This window comes from Schistocerca piceifrons, chromosome 2 (genome assembly GCF_021461385.2).
Source record: "Schistocerca piceifrons isolate TAMUIC-IGC-003096 chromosome 2, iqSchPice1.1, whole genome shotgun sequence".
NCBI lineage: Eukaryota > Metazoa > Arthropoda > Insecta > Orthoptera > Acrididae > Schistocerca > Schistocerca piceifrons.
The window spans coordinates 799015289-799036858 of record NC_060139.1 but is presented as its reverse complement, the minus strand read 5'-3'; the positions used below and the strand labels follow the sequence as shown (position 1 = coordinate 799036858).

Below are 21570 nucleotides of genomic sequence, written 5' to 3'. Positions count from 1 at the left end.
CATTCTGAGAAAATTCTTCCCTAAATTATGTCCTATGTTTGAACTTAGCAGACATTATTAGCAGAGAAATACTCTCTTTGCTTTTGATACTCTGCTTCTTATGTTCTCCTTGTTTCGCCCGCCAAGCCTTATTTCTCTTTCAAGGTGTCAGAAATCCAACACTTCGTACGCTACTTGGTCCCCAATTTAGATGCTAGATGCTAAGTTAGACGCTAATCTCTATCTTGCTGATGCTCAATCCTTGTGTCTTTATTGTATTTACTGTCACTCCATGTCCCTTGTTCAGTACACCATTTATTCCATTCACCATATCCAGAAATTCTGCCTATGACATAGAACAGCTATTTTCACAGTCAGTTTTGTCACAGACATCCTTTCTTCCTGAATTTCAATCTCATGATCCCGTACTATCAGTAATGACTGCATTTTCCTTAGGAAATACACCGACTTACAACTAGCACTACGTGTGTTATGTACGAGGGTCACTCCAAAAGAAATGCACACTATTTTTTTTTAAATCCATCTTTTATTCCACATGTTTGAAAGTTTTACAGTGTGTAGATACATCTTTTAGGAACAAAATTTTCATTTCTCCACATAATTTCCATCCCTCTCAACTGACTTACGCCATCTTGGAACCAGCGCCTGTATACCCGCATGGTAAAATTCTGCAGCAACCTGCTGGAGCCACTGTTTTGTAGCGTGTACGAGGGCGTTATCATCTTCAAACCTTGTTGCATGAAGAGAGTCTTTCAGTTTCCCAAAGAGATGATAGTCACATGGAGCCAGGTCAGGACTGTAAGGCGGGTGTTTCAGTGTTGTCCATCCGAGTTTTGTGATCGCTTCCACGGTTTTTTGACTGGAATGTGGCCGTGCATTGTCGTGTAACAGCCAAACATCCTGCTTTTGCCGATATGGTTGAACACGACTCAGTTGAGCTTGAAGTTTCTTCAGTGTCGTCACATATGCATCAGAATTTATGGTGCTTCCACTTAGCGTGATGTCCACAAACAAGACTCCTTCGGAGTCTAAAAACACTGTAGCCATAACTTTTCCATCACAACGTGTGGTTTTCAATTTTTTTTTCCTTGGGTGAATTTGCATGATGCCACTCCACTGATTGCCTCTTCATCTCCGGTGAAAAATGATGGAGCCATGTTTCATCACCAGGCACAATTCTTCCAAAAAATTCATCTCCACCGTTCTTGTACTGTTCCAAAAGTTCCCTGCATACTGTTTTTCTTGTTTCTTTATGAGCCACTGTCAACATCTTGAGAACCCACCTGGCACAAACTTTTTTTAACACCAACACTTTCAGTATTCTGCAAACAGTTCCTTCCCCTATCCCAACGTAGCATGACAATTCGTTCACTGTGATGCGTCTGCCAGCAGTCACCAATTCGTTAACTCTTTGCACATTGTCTGGAGTGTGTGCAGTACGAGGCCTGCCGCTGAGAGGACAATCCTCAATACTGCCGTGCCCGCTTTCATCACGTAACCTGCTTGCCCACCGACTAACTGTACTGCGATCGACAGCAGCATCTCCATACACCTTTTTCAACCTCTTGTGGATGTTTCCCACTGTCTCGTTTTCACAGCACAGGAATTCTATGACAGCACGTTGCTTTTGACGAACGTCAAGTGTAGTAGCCATCTTGAAGACGTGCTGTGACGGCGCCACTCACGGGAACAGGTTGAACTAAGTTTGAAAACAAGTGGGAAGGATGTATCTACACACTGCAAAACTTCCACACATGCAGAATGAAAACTATTTTTACAAAAATAGTGTGCATTTCTTTTGGAGTGACCCTCGTATGTGTTTTCAGTGTTTTATATCCATTGTCCCTACGTGCAGTCTGTACACCATGAAACCATTTACATCTTATTTCTTTTCAAAAATTGCGGGGAACAACTCTGCTGAACCTCCTCATACAAATATTTTTGTCCCTGATCTAAACGGTAAAGGAATATCTGGTGCTTCTGGTGTTTCAGGAGACCACGGAGGCTCTGACTAAACAAGACTCGAGACGACGCGCGAGGAGGAAAGCGTGGCGCGAAGCCAGACAGGCGCACGTCTCGCAAAACACGGGTAAGTTCGCTGTCTAGAATACTGCAGTGTATGCCGGGAAACCGATGTAACGGAAGGTTCTCCTTGTTTGCTGCCAATATTTGAAACAACATTCAACAGAACCCGGGACTACCGGATGTTTATAATGTAAGTGCAGCTACTCACAGACGTCCATTGTGGGCTGTAATTGTCGTATGGCAGCAAAAGCTGGTAGATATTCTGATGTGTTAATACGCAACCGATTTACGCTGGGAAAAAATTAGCTCCAACAACGCATCAGCATATCTCCTAAGTTTCGCTGCCATACGATAATTACAGCCACACTAGATCTCCGCGAGTAGCTGCACATTAATTATAATCACATAATACTTTGGTAAATTGTAAAGGTACACGAAGTGTAATCGTAAAGTTTTAATCATCACCTCGAAGAAACAGATCTACTGAATTGCAAGTGAATGACTGTAACTTTGGTACACATTGAAGTACCATAGCGCGCTGCTAGATCAACCAAAACACAGTAGCGCAGCCCACTGATAAAGTGGAGCATCGCCTGGTAACTGGTCTTCAGCGCTCGAAGAGGAACAATGCTGCAGCAATCCGTGCTAAGTTGATGTAAGCTAATGGAAACAACACACCATCATTTAACTCAGCCTATCAGCGACGCAGACGCTTCTAGTGTAGTTAAAGAATTCTGAATGGCGAAGAATGTAACAGCACACGTTCTCACTGTGAAGAACAGAGCATCACAAGAGAATTGAAGGTTCTGATGCTTCTAGACTGGCTGTTGGGATCGATTCGAAAGTGTAAAACATGGAAATTAAGTTTACAGTGAAATTCTCATCCTGACCATATAATATTTATTTCATTTTCTTCTTCTGCATTTAAGCATTTCACTACTGTCACAGAGACAAGTAGACAATGCAAAGAATATAAAAAGAAAGAAATACACAATGAAAAACGTATCTAAGTCAGAAACTAAATAAAACAGTACAGACACCAGAACTTGCACCTACCAGAACACTGTTGGCACAAAGTTTCATGTCCAGTCTAATCGTACTAAGCATAAGTGCAAACTGGATCACATGCTGTCATCTGTTATATGTATCAATCAGGGTGTACGAGTGTATGTCAGGATCTCCTCCAAAACCCCTGGGTCGATTTTAACCAAATTTGGCACAGAAATAGTATGCCTCGCAGGTATTAGCACTGTTTGAAGGCGACAGTTAAAACTTTAGGAAAAGGTTGCATTTCAGGTACGTTTCTCTTATCTAGGACAATATTTCGAACCGAAGTCAGTGGCAGCTTATAACCACACATTTCCAATTATCTCTTAATCGTCTCTTTTCGGATCCATGTTCATTGGAACTTTTTGTTAGTGTTATCAAATACTTCCCACCTCCGTTAGGTTTCGCTATTAATTAAATTAATTAGTCGTATGTTAGACACTGTATAAACACCTGGCCCTACAGAGTGGTTTACTGCAGGAGATTGGTTACCTGTTCTGTCTGCAGAGAAGTCGCGGTGCTTAGAGGCAGAACGCAGCTTCCAGGTGCTACTGCACATGGCCACCAACCCAGAGTGCCTGGGCGGCGTGCTGCGTGGTTTGTTAGTGCATCACAACAACCTGCTGCGCCTACTGCAGCTGCTCAACCACAGCGCGCTGCACCGCAGCATGGCAGCGCTGCTGCACGCTGTCCTCAAGGTGGGTTTCCAGCTGTTATCTGTGTGAGAGTGTGTGCTTGCTGCAGCTGCTCAACCATAGTGCACCGCACCCCAGCATGGCGGCGCTGCTGCATGCTGTGCTCAACGTAGGTTTCCAGCTGTTGTGTGTGTGAGGGTGTGTGCTTGCAGCAGCTACTCAACCAAGGAGCACTGCACCACAGCAGGGCTGCACTGTTGCACACTGCGCTCAAAGTGGGTAACCATCTTCTGTCTGGGAGAGTGTGCCTGATGAAGCTGCTCAACCACAGGACAGGGCGCTACATTGCAACATTCAGAGGATCTCTAAAGAATCTTAGTTCAGTTGGTTCTCCAGTAGTGGATTCTGTTTGGTTAGAATAATCCGTGACAAGAGCGATTCCTCCGTCTTGCCTGAAGCCCCCCGTGGCTATTCCACGGGAAACATACTACAGTCATTCTTTTCTAGCTCCATTTTGGAATCGCGAATGAGATATTTCGATATTTAAAAGAATATTTTTGTCGGCCCTCGATACATCTTGAAATAATACCGATACATGTACGGAAAAAATATCAACGTACCGTCCTACAAAAATATCGGCAGCACTAAAATACTGCCTTTTTCAGAGCTGTATATTTCAGCGTTGATTGTATTCGATATTCTGTACATCAACAAGCTGGCAGCAATCCGCTTATCCCCATTAGAGCAAGAATTGAAAGGACAACTGAACTTCCACTCTTGGCGATAACCACTTTGCTAACAATGCTAACTGCATCTAAGTGGCAGATGGGTCTGTCGTTCGGTTTCATCACATATCGGATTTGTCTTGAACACTTCATGCCGACTTCTCTGTGTTTTTTTCACTTCTGCAAACACCAGCGGCCTAGCAGTTGTAGTGAGATAATTGCTTGGTGAAGTTAAACGTTGCAGTTTCTGTTGGTAGCACCGAGTGCCGATTACGTCATAATTTCCCCTCACATGTCCCTGCCCTTGGCAGAGACCACTGTTGTTATTTAGAATTTAGATTTTTGTTCATCATTGTCAGCAACTGTTCTTCAAGAATATTGATCTGAAGAAATAGCGCACTATTTGCGTTAAAAATTCCTTTCTAACGCAACTGGTAGGCTATTACTTCACATCGGAAATTTTGATATTCCATTCACACCGCCACCTCCCAGTGCAATCGGACTTTTTCTTTCGCCCCAGATATACTTGCTTCACACAGTCAAAGAAAAAGGCTGGACGCGATGAAAGCTCAAAAAGTATTTGACTCCTTCACACAGTGAAAGTATAATTATTTTCTATTACAATTTCAAAAAAACAGTTTCAAATATTTGCCGAAAGTTGCGAAAAAATATAATATAAAATAACAATATCGGTACTCGAGATTGGCATTGTGATATCGATATAGCGATTTACCTGTGAAAATAATGTCTACATCTACATCTACATTGATACTCCGCAAGCCACCCAACGGTGCGTGGTGGAGGGCACTTTACGTGCCACTGTCATTACCTCCCTTTCCTGTTCCAGTCGCGTATGGTTCGCGGGAAGAACGACTGTCTGAAAGCCTCCGTGCGCGCTCTAATCTCTCTAATTTTACATTCGTGATCTCCTCGGGAGGTATAAGTAGGGGGAAGCAATATATTCGATACCTCATCCAGAAACGCACCCTCTCGAAACCTGGACAGCAAGCTACACCGCGATGCAGAGCGCCTCTCTTGCAGAGTCTGCCACTTGAGTTTATTAAACATCTCCATAACGTTATCACGGTTACCAAATAACCCTGTGACGAAACGCGCCGCTCTTCTTTGGATCTTCTCTATCTCCTCCGTCAGACCGATCTGGTACGGATCCCACACTGATGAGCAATACTCAAGTATAGGTCGAACGAGTGTTTTGTAAGCCACCTCCTTTGTTGATGGACTACATTTTCTAAGCACTCTCCCAATGAATCTCAACCTGGTACCCGCCTTACCAACAATTAATTTTATATGATCATTCCACTTCAAATCGTTCCGCACGCATACTCCCAGATACTTTACAAAGTAACTGCTGCCAGTGTATGTTCCGCTATCATATAATCATACAATAAAGGATCCTTCTTTCTATGTATTTGCAATACATTACATTTGTCTATGTCGATATTTTCTGAAGAAAACCAATACATCGATATTTTATTAATAGCCATAGCTCCATTGAACAAACGTTAATAGGAAAGAGCTATTAAAACTTCTACGGAGATGTCTCCAGGATCGCACTATGTTAATAATGGTATGGTAAGTAATCTACCCCACGGAAGGTTTGGAATTGCTTCTTTGGGTATTCATTGAAACGGTGGGAGGAGGAAAAGTTATGGAGGAACGGACTACACAAATTATTGTGCCTACATTGAAACCTTTTGCTTTTAGACCAATTGCGTTGTCCTCTTTTGTATAGTCCGCCCCTGTAGCTGAGTGGTCAGCGCGAGGGAATGTCATACCTAACGGCCCGGGTTCGATCTCCGGCTGGGTCGGAGATTTTCTCCGCTCAGGGACTGGGTGTTGTGTTGTCCTCGTCATCATCATTTCATCCCCATCGACAAGCAAGTCGCCGAAGTGGCGTCAAATCGAAAGACTTGCACACGGCGAACGGTCTGCCCGACGGGAGGCCCTCACCACACGGCATTTCCATTTTTCTTTTGTGCGGAAAATTCTTTAAAGACGTAGGAAAAACAGTTTTGAACTGTAGCTGGAAGCTACTGAATTACTGCCTCGGACCCATCTTGGCTCTACTGAAGGTCAAGGAATGGGGGACAATACTTCTGTTCATTGACCTTCTCTCACCTCTCCCAGAAAATACATTCCTAGTATAATTATTCTTAAATGGACATCGACTTATGAAAAGTCGAAGTCTCCATCCAGTTAGAAAAACTGAAGCGAACTGGTCAGTCGGTTGGATATATGGTATTAGTACCTTTCTCTCGAAAAGAGGTATGTATATAAGATATCAGAACCAATATATAGGAATTTTGGTACTATCTAGAGTCTTAGCCCAGGCATCGATACTTAGCCCATGTAGCAATATATGCTTATACTGAACTGGTTGCACAAAGGATTTCGCAATCGGAATTCTGATAGAAGCAGTAATAGAGGTAGACGACAGGTCGCACCCAAATTGTCTTGAAATCATTTCTGAGAAGTCTTCGGTTATTATTTTTTCAAGACGACATGTGTCCACTAGTGATGTTCACGCAATAAAATATTCTTTTTATGTTAAATGGCAATGTGGTTCTTGGGAATGTGGTCCCATTCCAGGCTCAGTTGGATTTCGCAGATGAAGAACACTATTAAAATTTGTCTCCCTATCATGAATATCATCAAATCGTTAATCAGAGTTCGGTAATCCGCGAATCCCTACATTTTATTGAGTGTATACAAGGCATTAATTAGGACAAGGATATAGTATGGATTATTGTGTACTGTAATGTTAGCGAAAAATACATCTGTAAATTATTTTACAATATAGCTGTATCCAGATTTGTCGTGGGGCGATGATAACAACTCTGACAAAAGCGCTGTTGGTAGAGACTGGAAATTCCTATAATTTTAGGCGACAACGGCGTGCCAGCAAATATTTACTGGAAAGGACTGCAATAATGATTCATTCAGTCATTAAATAAATAAATGTGAATTGCTACACACTCTTCTGGATAACAGAAAATTTTATCGATCTCCACTTATTTTTTTATATTGAAGACTCTATCCAGAAGTATCATATCAAAGAAGTGACTTCTTGTACATGTACGGCCTTTTCAACTTTGCACGTGTTCAGCTAGAGTGTTCTACTTAGACTGTAGCGTACACACTGGCAGCAACTTGAGTTTGGTAGGTGAAAAATTAAGCTCTCCACAGACACACAGATGGTTCAAGCATCGCGTCAGGAGGTAACGCTGGGTTTGGTTTCTTGTGTGAAGAATGGGCCGCCACGAACAATATAAACTTCCATGACAGCTCTTTCTATACAACGAAAGCATTGGCAGTCATGAAAGCCATCAAATATTCCATAACTCAGAACGACGAAAGGATTTTGGTCATTTCTGATTAGAAAAGCAATTTCAATGCCACAAAGAATAAGAACGGGGGCAAACACAGCAGCAAACTTGTTATCGACGTATCCCACGAAGTAATTGAATGCTTTCGAAGAAATAAATGTGTCGATATGCTTTGGATAAAAGCTCACACAGACATTTTGTACAACGAAACCGTAGATCACTTGACCAAGGAAGATACTAAGATAATACAGTGAGAAGGGGAGTGGGAATTATCAAACGTAAATAGGGGCAAACAATATTGTTGGGTTGAACGCCACATACCTCGCTTTCCTTAGTTTCATAACTTTCAGTACAACTATTTGGCCAAATTTACCCCCCGTTAAAGTGTTTGGAATGAATAAAAGAACAGTTTAAAACGTTATATACTCTGTATCTCGATCTCAATATGTTTCAGTTAAGTCATTATGCCTCAGTTATTTCGTGCCCATTTTATGGAGCATTGTGGAGTAGGTTTCCCAGTCGTAGTATTGATTTGCAATTACACAAACGTATCAGTTGCACATTCATTTTTCTTTTAACAGCCACAATAGATTTCTGTCTGTGTATTTTCACTGCGATAGACATATAGCCACTGGAAAATGGCCTTGGAGGCCGAAAATTGTCGTGGTAATCAAAAGAAAAATACAAATGCAAACGATGCGTTTATCTGATTGCATGAAGAACGAGTTCTTCGCAGAATTGAGAAAACTCATGGTACCATTCCATAAAATCAGTACTGGTCTTTTACTACAGATGACACGGCAGTTCTTATATTTCTGATAAGATTATTTTACTTTAGCTGACAATTTTTAATTTGACAGTAGACCTGTACAGAAGCTGCAGTCATCATGTGTAGTAATTAATGTAACTGTTTCTATCTCAAAGAGTAGTAGCTACAAGTAACTTTGTAAATTTTTTTTTATAGTAAACTGTAATTATTACTTCTTTATTTAGAAATTAGGAAGCTTTTTTTTCCTTTTGATAATAATGAAGAAATCTTGTTCAGTTTTTAAGTTATATTTAAAATTTATATTTTTTAAAAGTGTATTTTTTCGTAAATGTTGATGGTTAATACAGTAACTTTTGAACGCTAGAAACAGTGTACGTGTTGATAGCTACAATTGTGTATCCATGAATAAAGTCAGATAAATAAATGAACGAAATCCCGATCTGGCTATCCTCATTCAGGCTTTACTGTGCGCCCTTTCTCGTAAGTTACTTAAAGCGACCTGGTCTTAGGTTTCTTGCGTAGTCCGCAGCTCGTGGTCGTGCGGTAGCGTAATCGCTTCCCGCGCCCGGATTCCCGGGTTTGATTCCCGGCGGGGTCAGGGATTTTCTCTGCCTCGTGATAACTGGGTATTGTGTGATGTCCTTAGGTTAGTTAGGTTTAAGTAGTTCTAAGTTCTAGGGGACTGTTGACCATAGATGTTAAGTCCCATAGTGCTCAGAGCCATTTGAACCATTTTTTTTTTCCTTGCGTACTAATACAGTAGAGAGTTTCCTCTTTAAAATGGCGTATCCGCTTTGTATGTTGCTTAATTCTAATTGCTTTTAGTTTATTTCCTAAAAGTGCACTGTTCCATGTTCGTCACATAAGGCTCTCTGAAAAAATGTCCTTCAAACTTTTCAATAATTTCATAGATAATATATCTGTGTAACATGTTCCCACAGTTAGCTAACATGGTACTTGATGCTATTGTTCCCGTTAAGACGGCGAGTATCTATAATAACTTAATATCTTTGTTGTTAGTTTGTGGACTGCATTGTTAGTTCGGTTCAAACATGATGCGAATCACTGAGTTTTTACAAAGAAGAAAATTCCAGAAGTCTGTTACGCCACAGTCACGAACCAAAGTGTTCCAATTGGTAGCCAAAACAACGTCGTCGAAACAGATGAGTCGTATATACCTACTAGGAAATAACAGAGAGGACGACCGTTGGGCCGGCCGCGGTGGCCGTGCGGTTCTGGCGCTGCAGTCCGGAACCGCGAGGCTGCTACGGTCGCAGGTTCGAATCCTGCCTCGGGCATGGGTGTGTGTGATGTCCTTAGGTTAGTTAGGTTTAAGTAGTTCTAAGTTCTAGGGGACTTATGACCTAAGATGTTGAGTCCCATAGTGCTCAGAGCCATTTGAACCATTTTTTGACGACCGTTGGGAAGAGAAGTTGAACGTGTTTGGGTATTTGGCAGAATTGAAAGGGTATCCCGCAAATGCATTCTAGTTCGAGTAAATTCAATGCGAAAGAAAACATTAGTTTCTCTGATAAAGCACGTCATATGCCAGACACGAAAATGATAACAGAGAGCATTAAGTCATACAACACCTGAAAGCTGTGAATCATTCTGTTGAGGTTGTGTCACCGGACGATCGATCTGTCCACACACTGTCAAACCGTTGATAAAAAGAGAGGGGCGTCCAGGAGACAGGGACGAACTCTACATCATCCAATAACTACATTTCCATAACTTGTCGTTACGTGGAAAAATTGGCCCTCCTGATACTCTCCCGATATTTCTGAATGCCATGTGTGTGCACCGGTTATGGGAAAAATGCACCACTCCGAATAGTGCATGAAGAACACGCGACTGACGAGAAAAGTAAATAAATTTTCTACTTTCATTTGTAATTAATTGTAACTTAGTAAACGTTCGTCTTTTTTCGTTGTTCTAGTAAACACTGTAAATGGTATCCGTAACTAGGGCCACTCATGTGGTCAACATACATTCGATATACACTGAAGAGCCAAAGAAACTGGTACACCTGCCTAATATCGTGTAGGGCCCCGCGAGCAAGCAGAAGTGCCGAAACACGACGTAGCATGGACTCGACTAATGTCTGAAGTAGTGCTGGAGGGAATTAACACAATGTATCCTGCAGGGCTGTCCATAAATCCGTAAGAGTACGAGGGGTAGAATCTCTTCCGAACAGCACCTTGCAAGGCATCCCAGATATGCTCAATAATGTTCATGTCTCGGGAGTTTGGTGGCCAGTGGAAGTGTTTAAACTTAAAAGAGTGTTCCTAGAGCCACTCTGTAGCAATTCCGAACGTGTGGGGCGTCGCATTGTTCTGCCGGAATTGCCCAAGTCCGCCGGAATGCACAATGGACATGAATGGATGCAGGTGATCAGATAGGATGCTTACGTACGTGTCACCTGTCAGAGTCGTATCTAGAAGTATCAGGGGTCCTATATCACTCCAACTGGACACGTCCAACACCATTACAGAGTCTCCATCAGCTTGAACAATCCGCTGCTGACACGCAGGTTCCATGGAGGTTGTCTCCATACCCGTACACGCCCATCCGTTCGATAAAGTTTGAAACAAGACTCGTCCGTCGGGGCAACATGTTTCCAATCATCAGCAGTCCAACGTCGTTGTTAATGGCCCCGGGCTAGGCGTAAAGCTCTGTGTCGTGCTGTTATCAAGGAACCACGAGTGGGCCTTCGGATCCGAATGCCAATAACGATAATGTTTAGCTTAATGGTTCGCACGCTGACGCTTCTTGATGACCCAGAATTGAAATCTGTAGCAGTTCGCGGAAGGTCTGAACTTCTGTCACATTGAACAATTCTCTTCAGTCGTCGTTGGTCCCGTTCTTGTAGTATCTTTTTCTGGCCCCAACGATGTCTGAGATTTGAAGTTTTACCAGATTCCTGATATTCACGGTGCACTCGTGAAATGGTCGTATGAGAAAATCCCCATTTCTTCGCTACCCCGAAGATGCTGTGTCCCATCGCTTCTGCGCCGAATATAACACCACGTTCAAACTCACTTAAATCTTGATAACCTGCCACTGTAGCAGCAGTAACCGACCTAACAATTGCGCCACGTACTTGTTGTCTTATATAGGCGTTGCCGAAAGCAGCGCCGTATTCTGCCTGTTTACATATCTCTGTGTTTGAGTACGCATAACTATACCAGTTTTCTTGGCGCTTCACTGTATATGCGAAGGGCCCGGGCGTTCGATAGGCAGTCATTCTTGGAAATTAATCACTTTTCTCTGGAGAGGTTATTTAACACTTCATCTAGAGATGCAGCTCCTCTGCGATTTGTGAGTTACCAACGTTGACGCAGTGTACTGCACGTCTACTGCTTACCACTCCCTGCTCACAACTGACTTATCGAATGCACATTCATTGTTTAGAGTTGTTTGTTCCAGCCGCCACCATCGCTATCACGCTGGCGTCGCCTATACGCCAGGAATAAAATCAGTTTTTGAACTTTCCGGACGGACGCTGTACCGACTACTCTGTTACAATAGTACTAACTCAATAATTCAGTTAGTGTAAGATAAAATGTTTGCCAGTTCCTTTAGCAGTTTGACACTGGAAACGAGACGCACCAATTTATCGGCCAACCAATCGAACACCAATTTCGTTGCAGCCTACACAACTCCCGTCCGACTTTACTTTGCAATTTGTGGCTCCTCCTCCTTTTTGTAGTCTTTGGTGGGTGCTTTATTTTAGTTTATTAATATGGCTGGAGATGATGTCTTCGATCTCTTGGGTCGTTTTCATTTAATTTTAATTTAAACTGGGCCGTCCGGAGTGGTCGAGCGTTTCTAGGTGCTTCAGTCTGTAACCGCGCGGCCGCTACGGTCGCAGGTTCGAATCCTGCCTCGGGCATGGATGTGTGCGATGTCCTTAGGTTAGTTAGGTTAAAGTAGTTCTAAGTTCTAGGAGACTGATGACCTCAGAAGTTAAGTCCCATAGTGCTCAGAGCCATTTGAACCATTTTAATTTAAACTTTGAGGACGAGTCACAAACTAAGTTAAAATCTCTTGAAACGGTAATAGCGGACGTAACGTAGCTTGACATTGTCTTTAATTGTTTATTCATAAGCCCTGTTACTAAGCAAGCTCAGTCTAATTCGGTGAACAAACACTATTTGCTTTTAGTTGGAATTAATTTCAAGCTCTCAGAATTGGCGCCTTATACTCGTCGTAATTAAGTTTTCACGCCGGATAACATGTTGAAAGTCAGAGAGGTTGCTGCAGTGTAGTCGGTGCAATTCTTCAAATAAATGGCAGTCAGCCGATCGCTCTGTGCTGCGATCGGAAGTTAATGATTTCATGAACATTGTTTAACTGCTGTTGAATTGACTCTGACTTCCAAACTACATTAGGTACAGTCTAGTATTTTTAAACCAATCAGCCTCATATACAAAATCGTAAAACTTCAATAATTGCACGTATTAAAATCCATAAATAATGAAGCTGAACCAGAGATAACATTTGATTCTATTTCATTCGTAATTCGTACGAAACGAAACTTTCACAAATACACTTTTCAACAACAACGAACAAAAATGTAACCGAGATTCTAACTGAGAGAGAGCTAACAGAACAGAAGAAGATATTGTTACTGTCTAAAATACATACTACTAAAAACAAAACAATGCACAATGTAACACCTACTAGTTATTCTGAATCTTTTAGCTTCCTTGAAAAATATAATTTGTTTATTATTTTAATAAACTTACAAATTTCAAACAAAAATTGGCATAATAACTCATCTAAATAAATCAAATTAAATAAAAATAAATATTTCAATTACTGCTGTCGCAAGTCCATTTAGAGATTTATTACCTCTACCTTGCCATGATCCATCTAAAACAACAGTTAAATCTCTATAATTCCCGTTATCTGTCACAACTTCTACAACTGCTTTCTTCATTGTTGCTTGAGCAATATCTTCAGCAGAAGATCCCACCAATTCATCATAAAATCCAAACTTTGTTGGGGGTTTTGGCAAGTTCATAATTCCACGTAACATCGTCCTGCAGCACTGCCCTTGCCAATGCAACGCAAGCCATACACTAGCCTAACGTTTATATCATACACTTCTAAGCACATTTGTTACACTTCAATAACATTTTACATGCCAAACCAATGTGTGAAGTTATTTTCAATTCCAGTCCTCTTTCTTTGCAAACTTGGCATAATACGACATGTTTCAAAATATTAGAGAGCAAGGAAATGTTAATTATTTCATTCACATAATTACTGTCACTTTCATAGTTTTCAAATTTTTCTTTGCTGTCACAAAGTTTCTTGCTGGAAGAAATTCTATCACATTCATTTGAAGTAGTCGTTCCCGGGTTCGATTCCCGGCGGGGTCAGGGATTTTCTCTGCCTCGTGATGACTGGGTGTTGTGTGATGTCCTTAGATTAGTTAGGTTTAAGTAGTTCTAAGTTCTAGGGGACTGATGACCATAGATGTTAAGTCCCATAGTAGTCAGAGCCATTTGAACCATTTTTTTTAAGTAGTCGGTGAAGCAGTCTGAGCAGCATCTCCCTTCGAAACAACGAAAGATTTTCTTCTTCCACTCATTGTGCCTTTTCTTAAACACTCGATTGCTGAAATGGGGCATATTGATATCCACAAACCAAAAACGTAAAACAGGTCCGAGGAAAATTCGTCAAATACGCAAAACAGAACAGCTAAACAACACAAAGCAAACTCCACAAGTCAACACACATGGTATAGCGTTTATGTTTACCGATATGAACAGTCACTTGTCACAGAGATAAAGCCATACAACGTTGGAAAACAAAAAACTGTCTAATTCCGTGAAGATACCCTGCTTGCAGCCAGCGAGCGGCGCCGTCAGAGATGACACACCAAGTCACTACAACCGTTTACGCGTAGCGTCAACTTTGCAGCTATAAAAAACACACTTAGAATTCACTTAGAAGGGTGAAACTTGATTTGTTTTATTCAGAAAACTTCAAATAATTGTATAATGGAAAAACGTTAATTTTGTAATTTTCATCGTTCCGGTTCTCCTTACACTGAGGACGACACACACACCCATGCCAGAGGGAGGACTCAAACCTCCGACGGGGGGAGCGGCGCGGACCGTGACAAGACGCCTAAGACCACACGGCTACCCCGAGCGGCTACTGTTCTACGAAAAAGTGCCTTCAAATTACACCGCCACAGTGACAAAGGATGACGCACCAATTTATCGGCCTACCAACCGACCGACCAATTTCTTTGCAGCCCACACAAGTCCCGACCGACTTTACTCTGCAATTTGTGACTCCTCTTCCTTTTTGTAATCTTTGGCGGGTGCTTTATTTTAGTTTATTAAGATGGCTAGAGATGATGTCTCCGATTTCTTGGGCCGTGTTCAGTTAATTTTAATTTAAACTGGGAGGACGAGTCACAAACTAAGTTAAAATCTCTTGAAACCATAACAGTGGACGTAACGTAGCTTGAAATCGTCGTAAATTGTTTATTCATAAGCCCTGTTACTAAGCAATCTCAGTCTAATTCGGTGAACGAACACTATTTGCTTCTAGTTAGAATTAATTTCAAGCACTCAGAATTGGCGCCTTATACTCGTCGTAATTAAGTTTTCACGTCGGATTACACGCTGAAAGTCAGAGAGGTTGCTGCAGATGAAATTCTTCAAATAAGTGACAGTCAGACAATAGCTCTGTGCTACAATCGGAAGTTAAAGATTTCATGAAAATTGTTTAACTTACCTCAAAATTATAGTAAGTGCAGTCTAGTATTTTTACACCAATCAGCCTCATATGTTGTGGTTGGCACGACATCGCTGCACCATGCACAATTATGAGGGCGCAGTAGTGGTGAATGTCTGGTGAAGTGATAGGAATCGCGTGTCAGGTGGTCATATTCGACCGACGTCCCGACGAGAAAAGTTCATCGGGCGCTTGGTCCGTTTGTCTTCACATGCTTCATTTTTCGGACGGTCGGTCGGTCGGTTGGTGAGTATGTAGGGGCCTTTCGAGTCCATCAGGAAAGCACAACAGGTTTCTCGCCGGCAGAGGGCGGCAGGTAATCGGAATGAGGAGCACGTGGCTAATGCCAGCTACCCGCCAGACAGCCAGCCGGGCGCAACTCGCCGCTTCGCGTCCAATTACGGCCGCGGCTTTGTGCGCAGATTCCTGCTGGCGCCGCCAGGCGCTCACTGCATTATGCCCCCAAATTATCCGCCAGCCGCCTACAACACAGTAATTACGGTCAGCGCGTTTCCGCGGTGAGGCACTGTCTCGTCCGCCTTGTTGCTCCTCTGCGCCGTTTCTTGTTGCGCCCGCCGCTCGGCGGCTTTCTTGATCAATGTACTGTATAAATTTGTAGTGAACTGAGTTACTACACTTTCGGCAAGCCACTTACCCCGACAAAGGTGGAAAGTTTTACTTCGGATGCACTATACCGCTGTGGGTCACTTCTAGTGTGCGATTCCAACTCTCGGGCTTAAGCCACAGCTTCATGTGTGACGAGGTGAATTTACGTTGCGAAGGAGCCTGTTATTAAATGTTACCTGTGGTTGACTTAGTGACACAAACTATGCTGTTAATTCCGAATATGTCGCGATTTTCGAGAGTATGGTTAGAGGGAAATTAAGAGTACAGCTTAAATTGCTGTGATATTTGACTGTTTTTTTTTCCAAGTCTAGCACTATTTCTTTTGCGATTTATAGTTTTGGTATCGCTCTGTGTACTTGAGGTATACACTTGAGAACTCATCATCGTTTTCCAACTCCAGTTTCTCAGATGTGGTGATACTTGAGCTATATAGCTCAATTTCAGTTGTCGAGTCCACATTTCGTTACGTTTCATCAATTTTCGATATGTATGTAATGCAATTTCTTTTAGGATTTATGGACTGATGACCTCAGAAGTTAAGCCGCATAGTGCTCAGAGCCATTTTTTTTAGGTTTTATGTTTTTGGTATCGCTCTGTCTGCTTGGAAAAAAAATGATTCAAATGGCTCTAAGCACTATGGGACTTAACATCAGAGGTCATCAGTCCCCTAGACTTAGTGCTACTTAAACCTAACTGACCTAAGGACATCACACACATCCATGCCCGAGGCAGGATTCGAACCTGCGACCATAGCAGCAGCGCGGTTCCCGACTGAAGCGCCTAGAATTGCTCGGCCACAGAGTCCGGCTGTCTACTTGACCTTTATAGCTCAGTTCAAGTTCACGAATCCACGTTTCGTTATTTTTCGTTAATATTAGCTACATTTTGCTCTCGCGCGGCCCCCCGGTCGGAAGTTCGAGTCCTCCCTCGGGTATGGGTGTGTGCCCTTAGCTTAAGTCTTTAGGTTAAGTCAGTTTAAGTTAGATTAAGTAGAGTGTAAGCCTAGGGGCCGAAGACCTCAGCAGTTTGGTTCCATAGGATCTTACCACAAATTTTTACATTTTGCTCCTGTCTCTGTTGCGTTTCCTGTATTTTCCTATTATCTTGATTCTGAGTTTGGTAAGTTGTACGTTAGTTTCTCTCCCCCCAGAACCCCATTTTCTCTCAGTCGTACCGTTATTTTCGATTTTTACTACTATGAATTCTCGTGATCCTCTAATTCGTGGCTACATTTCGGCTACTTGGAAACGTTTACGAGTATTTGCCGCTATTTTGAAACCTTGTGTGTGTTGCAACTTTGAGTCACTGGTTGCTAGCCATAATTTACCTGACCTCCATGTATCAGCCTTTACGGAGATGTTTATCACATAACAGATATTAAATAACAAAACTTTCATTACACTCAAAACTGATGTCCATCAATCATAAACATCATTATGACGTGCGACCCCCACTGACACGAATACATCCGTGTATTCGTCAAAGAATGGATAGAAATAACCTCGAAATACCAACTTCTGGAATTAACTGCCGTACCTCAAACACATGCCATATCAGTTCGTCAAGACTGCTGGTTGCAGCTTGGTATGAAAGTAGACATCTTTACATCACATCCCAGACATTATCTATGTATTAAAAATCACGGGAGCAGCTAGCCCAGTCAACGATATATACATTCAAAGAGTTAGTAGCGTGAGCTGTAGCACTGGATCTTGCAGTATCCTGCTGGAATATGCTACTTGATATTCTGCCCGTGAAGGGTATGGCAACAGGGTTTACCGTTATTGCTACAAAGTGACAAGTGCATTCATTTTCCATTTAGCTTTTACCGTATCGCCCCTGTTACATCCAAAATGCCCAAAATATCAAACCAGGCCATAATTCCAAGAGTTGGAGAGGTATGGATGTCGGAAATCGTTGCTTCCTATGACCTTTCATTAGGTCGTCTACGTCTACGTGTACGAAGTTCTGTCACCGTTTAAACCTCCGATAAAAGTCTCTTTGTTTTCGGAGTAGCTTTCTAACATGGCTGTCGAACCATGGTAGGTCTGCCCCATCCATCACAATTTGTCTCCGTACAAAGCCGTTATGGTTTGTTAAATACTCATGTATTCTGAAAACAGCTTCTTGTCGCACTAACCGAATAGTTATATCTTCCTTAGTTTCTATACATACACCACAACTAGTTGATGCTGTAGAGGCAATTCCCTATTCTGCGTTCAATGAGTCGAAAAGATCAGGCTTGTTTGTAACCAGACTATCTAAGCTGTTATCCTCTTGAGTTGGTTCTCCGAATAACTACTCAAGATAATTTTCGGATAAAGTATTTAGAGCAATTAATCACTCTAAACCATTTGTGTCTCTCAGCCTTTATCTGATAATTTGAAATCTCCTACAAATTCTATAACATGATATGGAAAATTAACGCAAAACCTTTTCCACTTAAATGTTCAGCCATTACTGCTCCCGAGACAGGGTATCTACGAAAGTATCCGATTACATGTTTTAATCCCCTTTAACATTTATGACCATCCATATTATTTCGCGTTCGAATTCTGTATTACCTCTCTAGATACTATCGTGATGCCTGTGGTAACAAAAACGCGTCCTTCAGCGGCGTGCAGCCTATCTTTGCTATACACATTCCAGTCGAAATTTAGAGTTTCATTGTTATTAACAGGCCGGCCGCAGTGGCCGTGCGGTTCTAGGCGCTACAGTCTGGAACTGCGTGACCGCTACGGTCGCAGGTTCGAATCCTGCCTCGGGCATGGATGTGTGTGCTGTCCTTAGGTTAGTCAGGTTTAAGCAGTTCTAAGTTCTAGGGGACTGATGACCTCAGAAGTTAAGTCCCATAGTGCTCAGAGCCATTGTTATTAACATCTGGTTTCAGACAGCTTTTTATCTGTGTATGTAATTAATGTGGTTGATGTTCTTTCCTCTCTGAAACCGGAACATGAATTATTCAACCAATCATTAAAAAAAAAACATACATGTGCATGTCGTATGTACACTGTTAGCCCTGAAGCCGCTTCCTGCGTGTAGTGCTGCCCCATCCATTGAGAGGGGTCCTAGAATTCTCAGTCCGATAGCGGAGATCGAAAAATCGGCACCAAAGATTGTCAGAGAATCACCGTACATGTTGATATCGATCTGGTCACCACGAATAGAAGCAGCACTCATCACTGAGAACCATAGAACGCCAATAAATATCCAGTTGACTCTTGCTCTACCATGCAAGTCTTTGTTGTCTGTGGTATGATGCCAATGGTAAACGTCTAATACGACTCGAGATCTCAGATTCCACTGATCTGTTCCACTGATCTGAGGCAGCACTCATCACTGAAAACCATAGAACGCCAATAAATGTCCAGTTGACTCCTGCTCTACCATGCAAGTCTTTGTTGTCTGTGGTATGATTCCAACGGTAAACGTCTAATACGACACGAGATCTCAACCTAGCTTCCACTGATCTGTTCCCGAGTGTTCGTAGCGTCACTCTAGCGCTGACCTCTGTTGATTTCAGCTGTTGTAATCCACTTGTAAGAGCCACTCGAACAAACCTACGATCTTCTGGTATTTTAATCCTTTTGAAGCGACATGTGCCTGCTTTTCTTCCCATACTATTGTCCTGAGCCCATACCGCCATCACTTGGTTTGAATAGTTTCCCTATCACACCAATAGTTCGACCTCTCTCAGAGTCCGAAAGAAGGCGATAAGCTACACTTGCCAGCTTCGTACCGATCTCCACCAGAAACATTTCAGTAAAGTTACACACCCAACACTCAATACGTACCCATTCCGTTCTTCATCTGTTACAATGTCTATTTTCTATATTGAAAACAGGCTCGCATAAGGAAAACATTTTGATAACCCTATCTCAGGTGCTTGAAAATTCTGGTTGAGGCATTCATGTTGTAACACTTTCGGTTTCCTTCAGTGTATTAGGTATCAGCTGTCTAAAAGGAAGTGCCTAAAATTATGTACCACCTCTGCTTTGTGTAAATCCACTGACATTGGCGTAACGATAATAAATTACTCACACAAACCTTCCTCGTGAGTCATTTTATATACTAGTGAAATCCATATAAAATTCCCTACACGTAGAAAAAAGTGACGCGGAACTTTAATAGTTGTGATAAAAAGCAGTTGGAATAGGGCCCCGCGTTTGGTTGCTGCAGACCGCTGTGGAGACGTACGGGGAGCGCTCGGCGGCAGCGACGCCTCCTGCTGTGACGTCACCGGAGAGCGCGCAGCAGCAGGTGGCGGAGGCGACGCAGCAGCTGAGCGGCGCGCTGTGCCTGCTGCTGCGCGTCTGCCTCAGCCTCATCCACGGCGTGCACGACCTGCAGTACACCGCCATGGTCACCATCAACAAGGCCATCGACGTCTGCGTCGTGCACCGCCTGGCGCACGTCAAGGTGCGCTCCGCGCGCGTCCTCCAGCACCCCTGCAAGCCAGTTAGGTGAGTCCTCTCTACCGCCTGTGCATAATGTACACAGAGGACATTAACTCGCCTTAGGTGAAGATTCTACCATGATCCACAGAAAAATCGACAGTCCGTAGACAATTATTCGTTAGTGTCACTTACTAAAAGTAATAATACATACACAGTGTTAAAAAGTAAATACACAAAGTTTTAGTGTGTTCAGTGGAGACAAAGTTTCCTAGTGGCACAGTGGCCTAAACTTAATATTAATGGACACATTATTTTGCAGTGTCACTCGTGCAACTATACTAAAAATTTTTTTCATTGGCTTCCAGTTTTTAAATAAATTTCGTCTATAGAACAGAAGGCGTTGTCCAGATGCATGTTCGATTTAAAATTTGCTTTGTAGCCTGTCATTTTATGGTATTGGTAACTCCTTTTACACACACACACACACACATATATATATATATATATATATATATATATATATATATATATATATATGGTGGTCCATTGATCGTGATTGACCGGGCCAAATATATAACGAAATAAGCGTCACACGAAAAAACTACAATGAACGGAACTTGTCTAGCTTGAAGGGGGAAACCAGATGGCGCTACGGTTGGCCCGCTAGATGGCGCTGTCATAGGTCAAACAGATATCAACTGCGTTTTTTTTAAATACGAAACCTCATTTTTTATTACATATTCGTGTACTATGTAAAGAAATATGAATCTTTTAGTTGGACCACTTTTCTCGCTTTGTGATAGATGGCGCGGTAATACAAACATATGGCGCACAATTTTAGACGAACAGTTGGTAACAGGTAGGTTTTTTAAATTAAAATACAGAACGTAGGTACGTTTGAACATTTTATTTCGGTTGTTACAATGTGATACATGCACCTCTATGAACATATCACTTCTGAGAACGCATGCTGTTACAGCGTGATTACCTGTAAATACCACATTAATGCAATAAATTCTCAAAATGATGTCCGTCAACCTCAATGCATTTGGCAATACGTGTAACGACATTCGTATCAACAGCGAGTAGTTGGCCTTCCGTAACGTTCGCACATGCATTGACAATGCACTGAGGCATGTTGTTAGGCGTTCTCGGTGGATCACGTTAGCAAATATCCTTCAACTTTCCCCACAAAAAGAAATCCGGTTCAAGTGGCTCTGAGCACTATGTTACTTA

The 21570-nt window shown here is 42.3% G+C and overlaps 1 protein-coding gene across 1 annotated transcript in view; it reads left to right on the top strand.

Moving 5' to 3' along the window:
• The window catches only part of LOC124775865, a 748131-nt gene that overhangs the window by 497255 nt on the left and 229306 nt on the right, over positions 1–21570 (top strand). The window contains exons 16-18 of the mRNA XM_047250699.1: positions 1993–2089; positions 3580–3770; positions 20117–20400. Coding sequence (XP_047106655.1) covers positions 1993–2089; positions 3580–3770; positions 20117–20400 — 572 coding nt within the window. The remainder of the gene's footprint in view (positions 1–1992; positions 2090–3579; positions 3771–20116; positions 20401–21570) is intronic.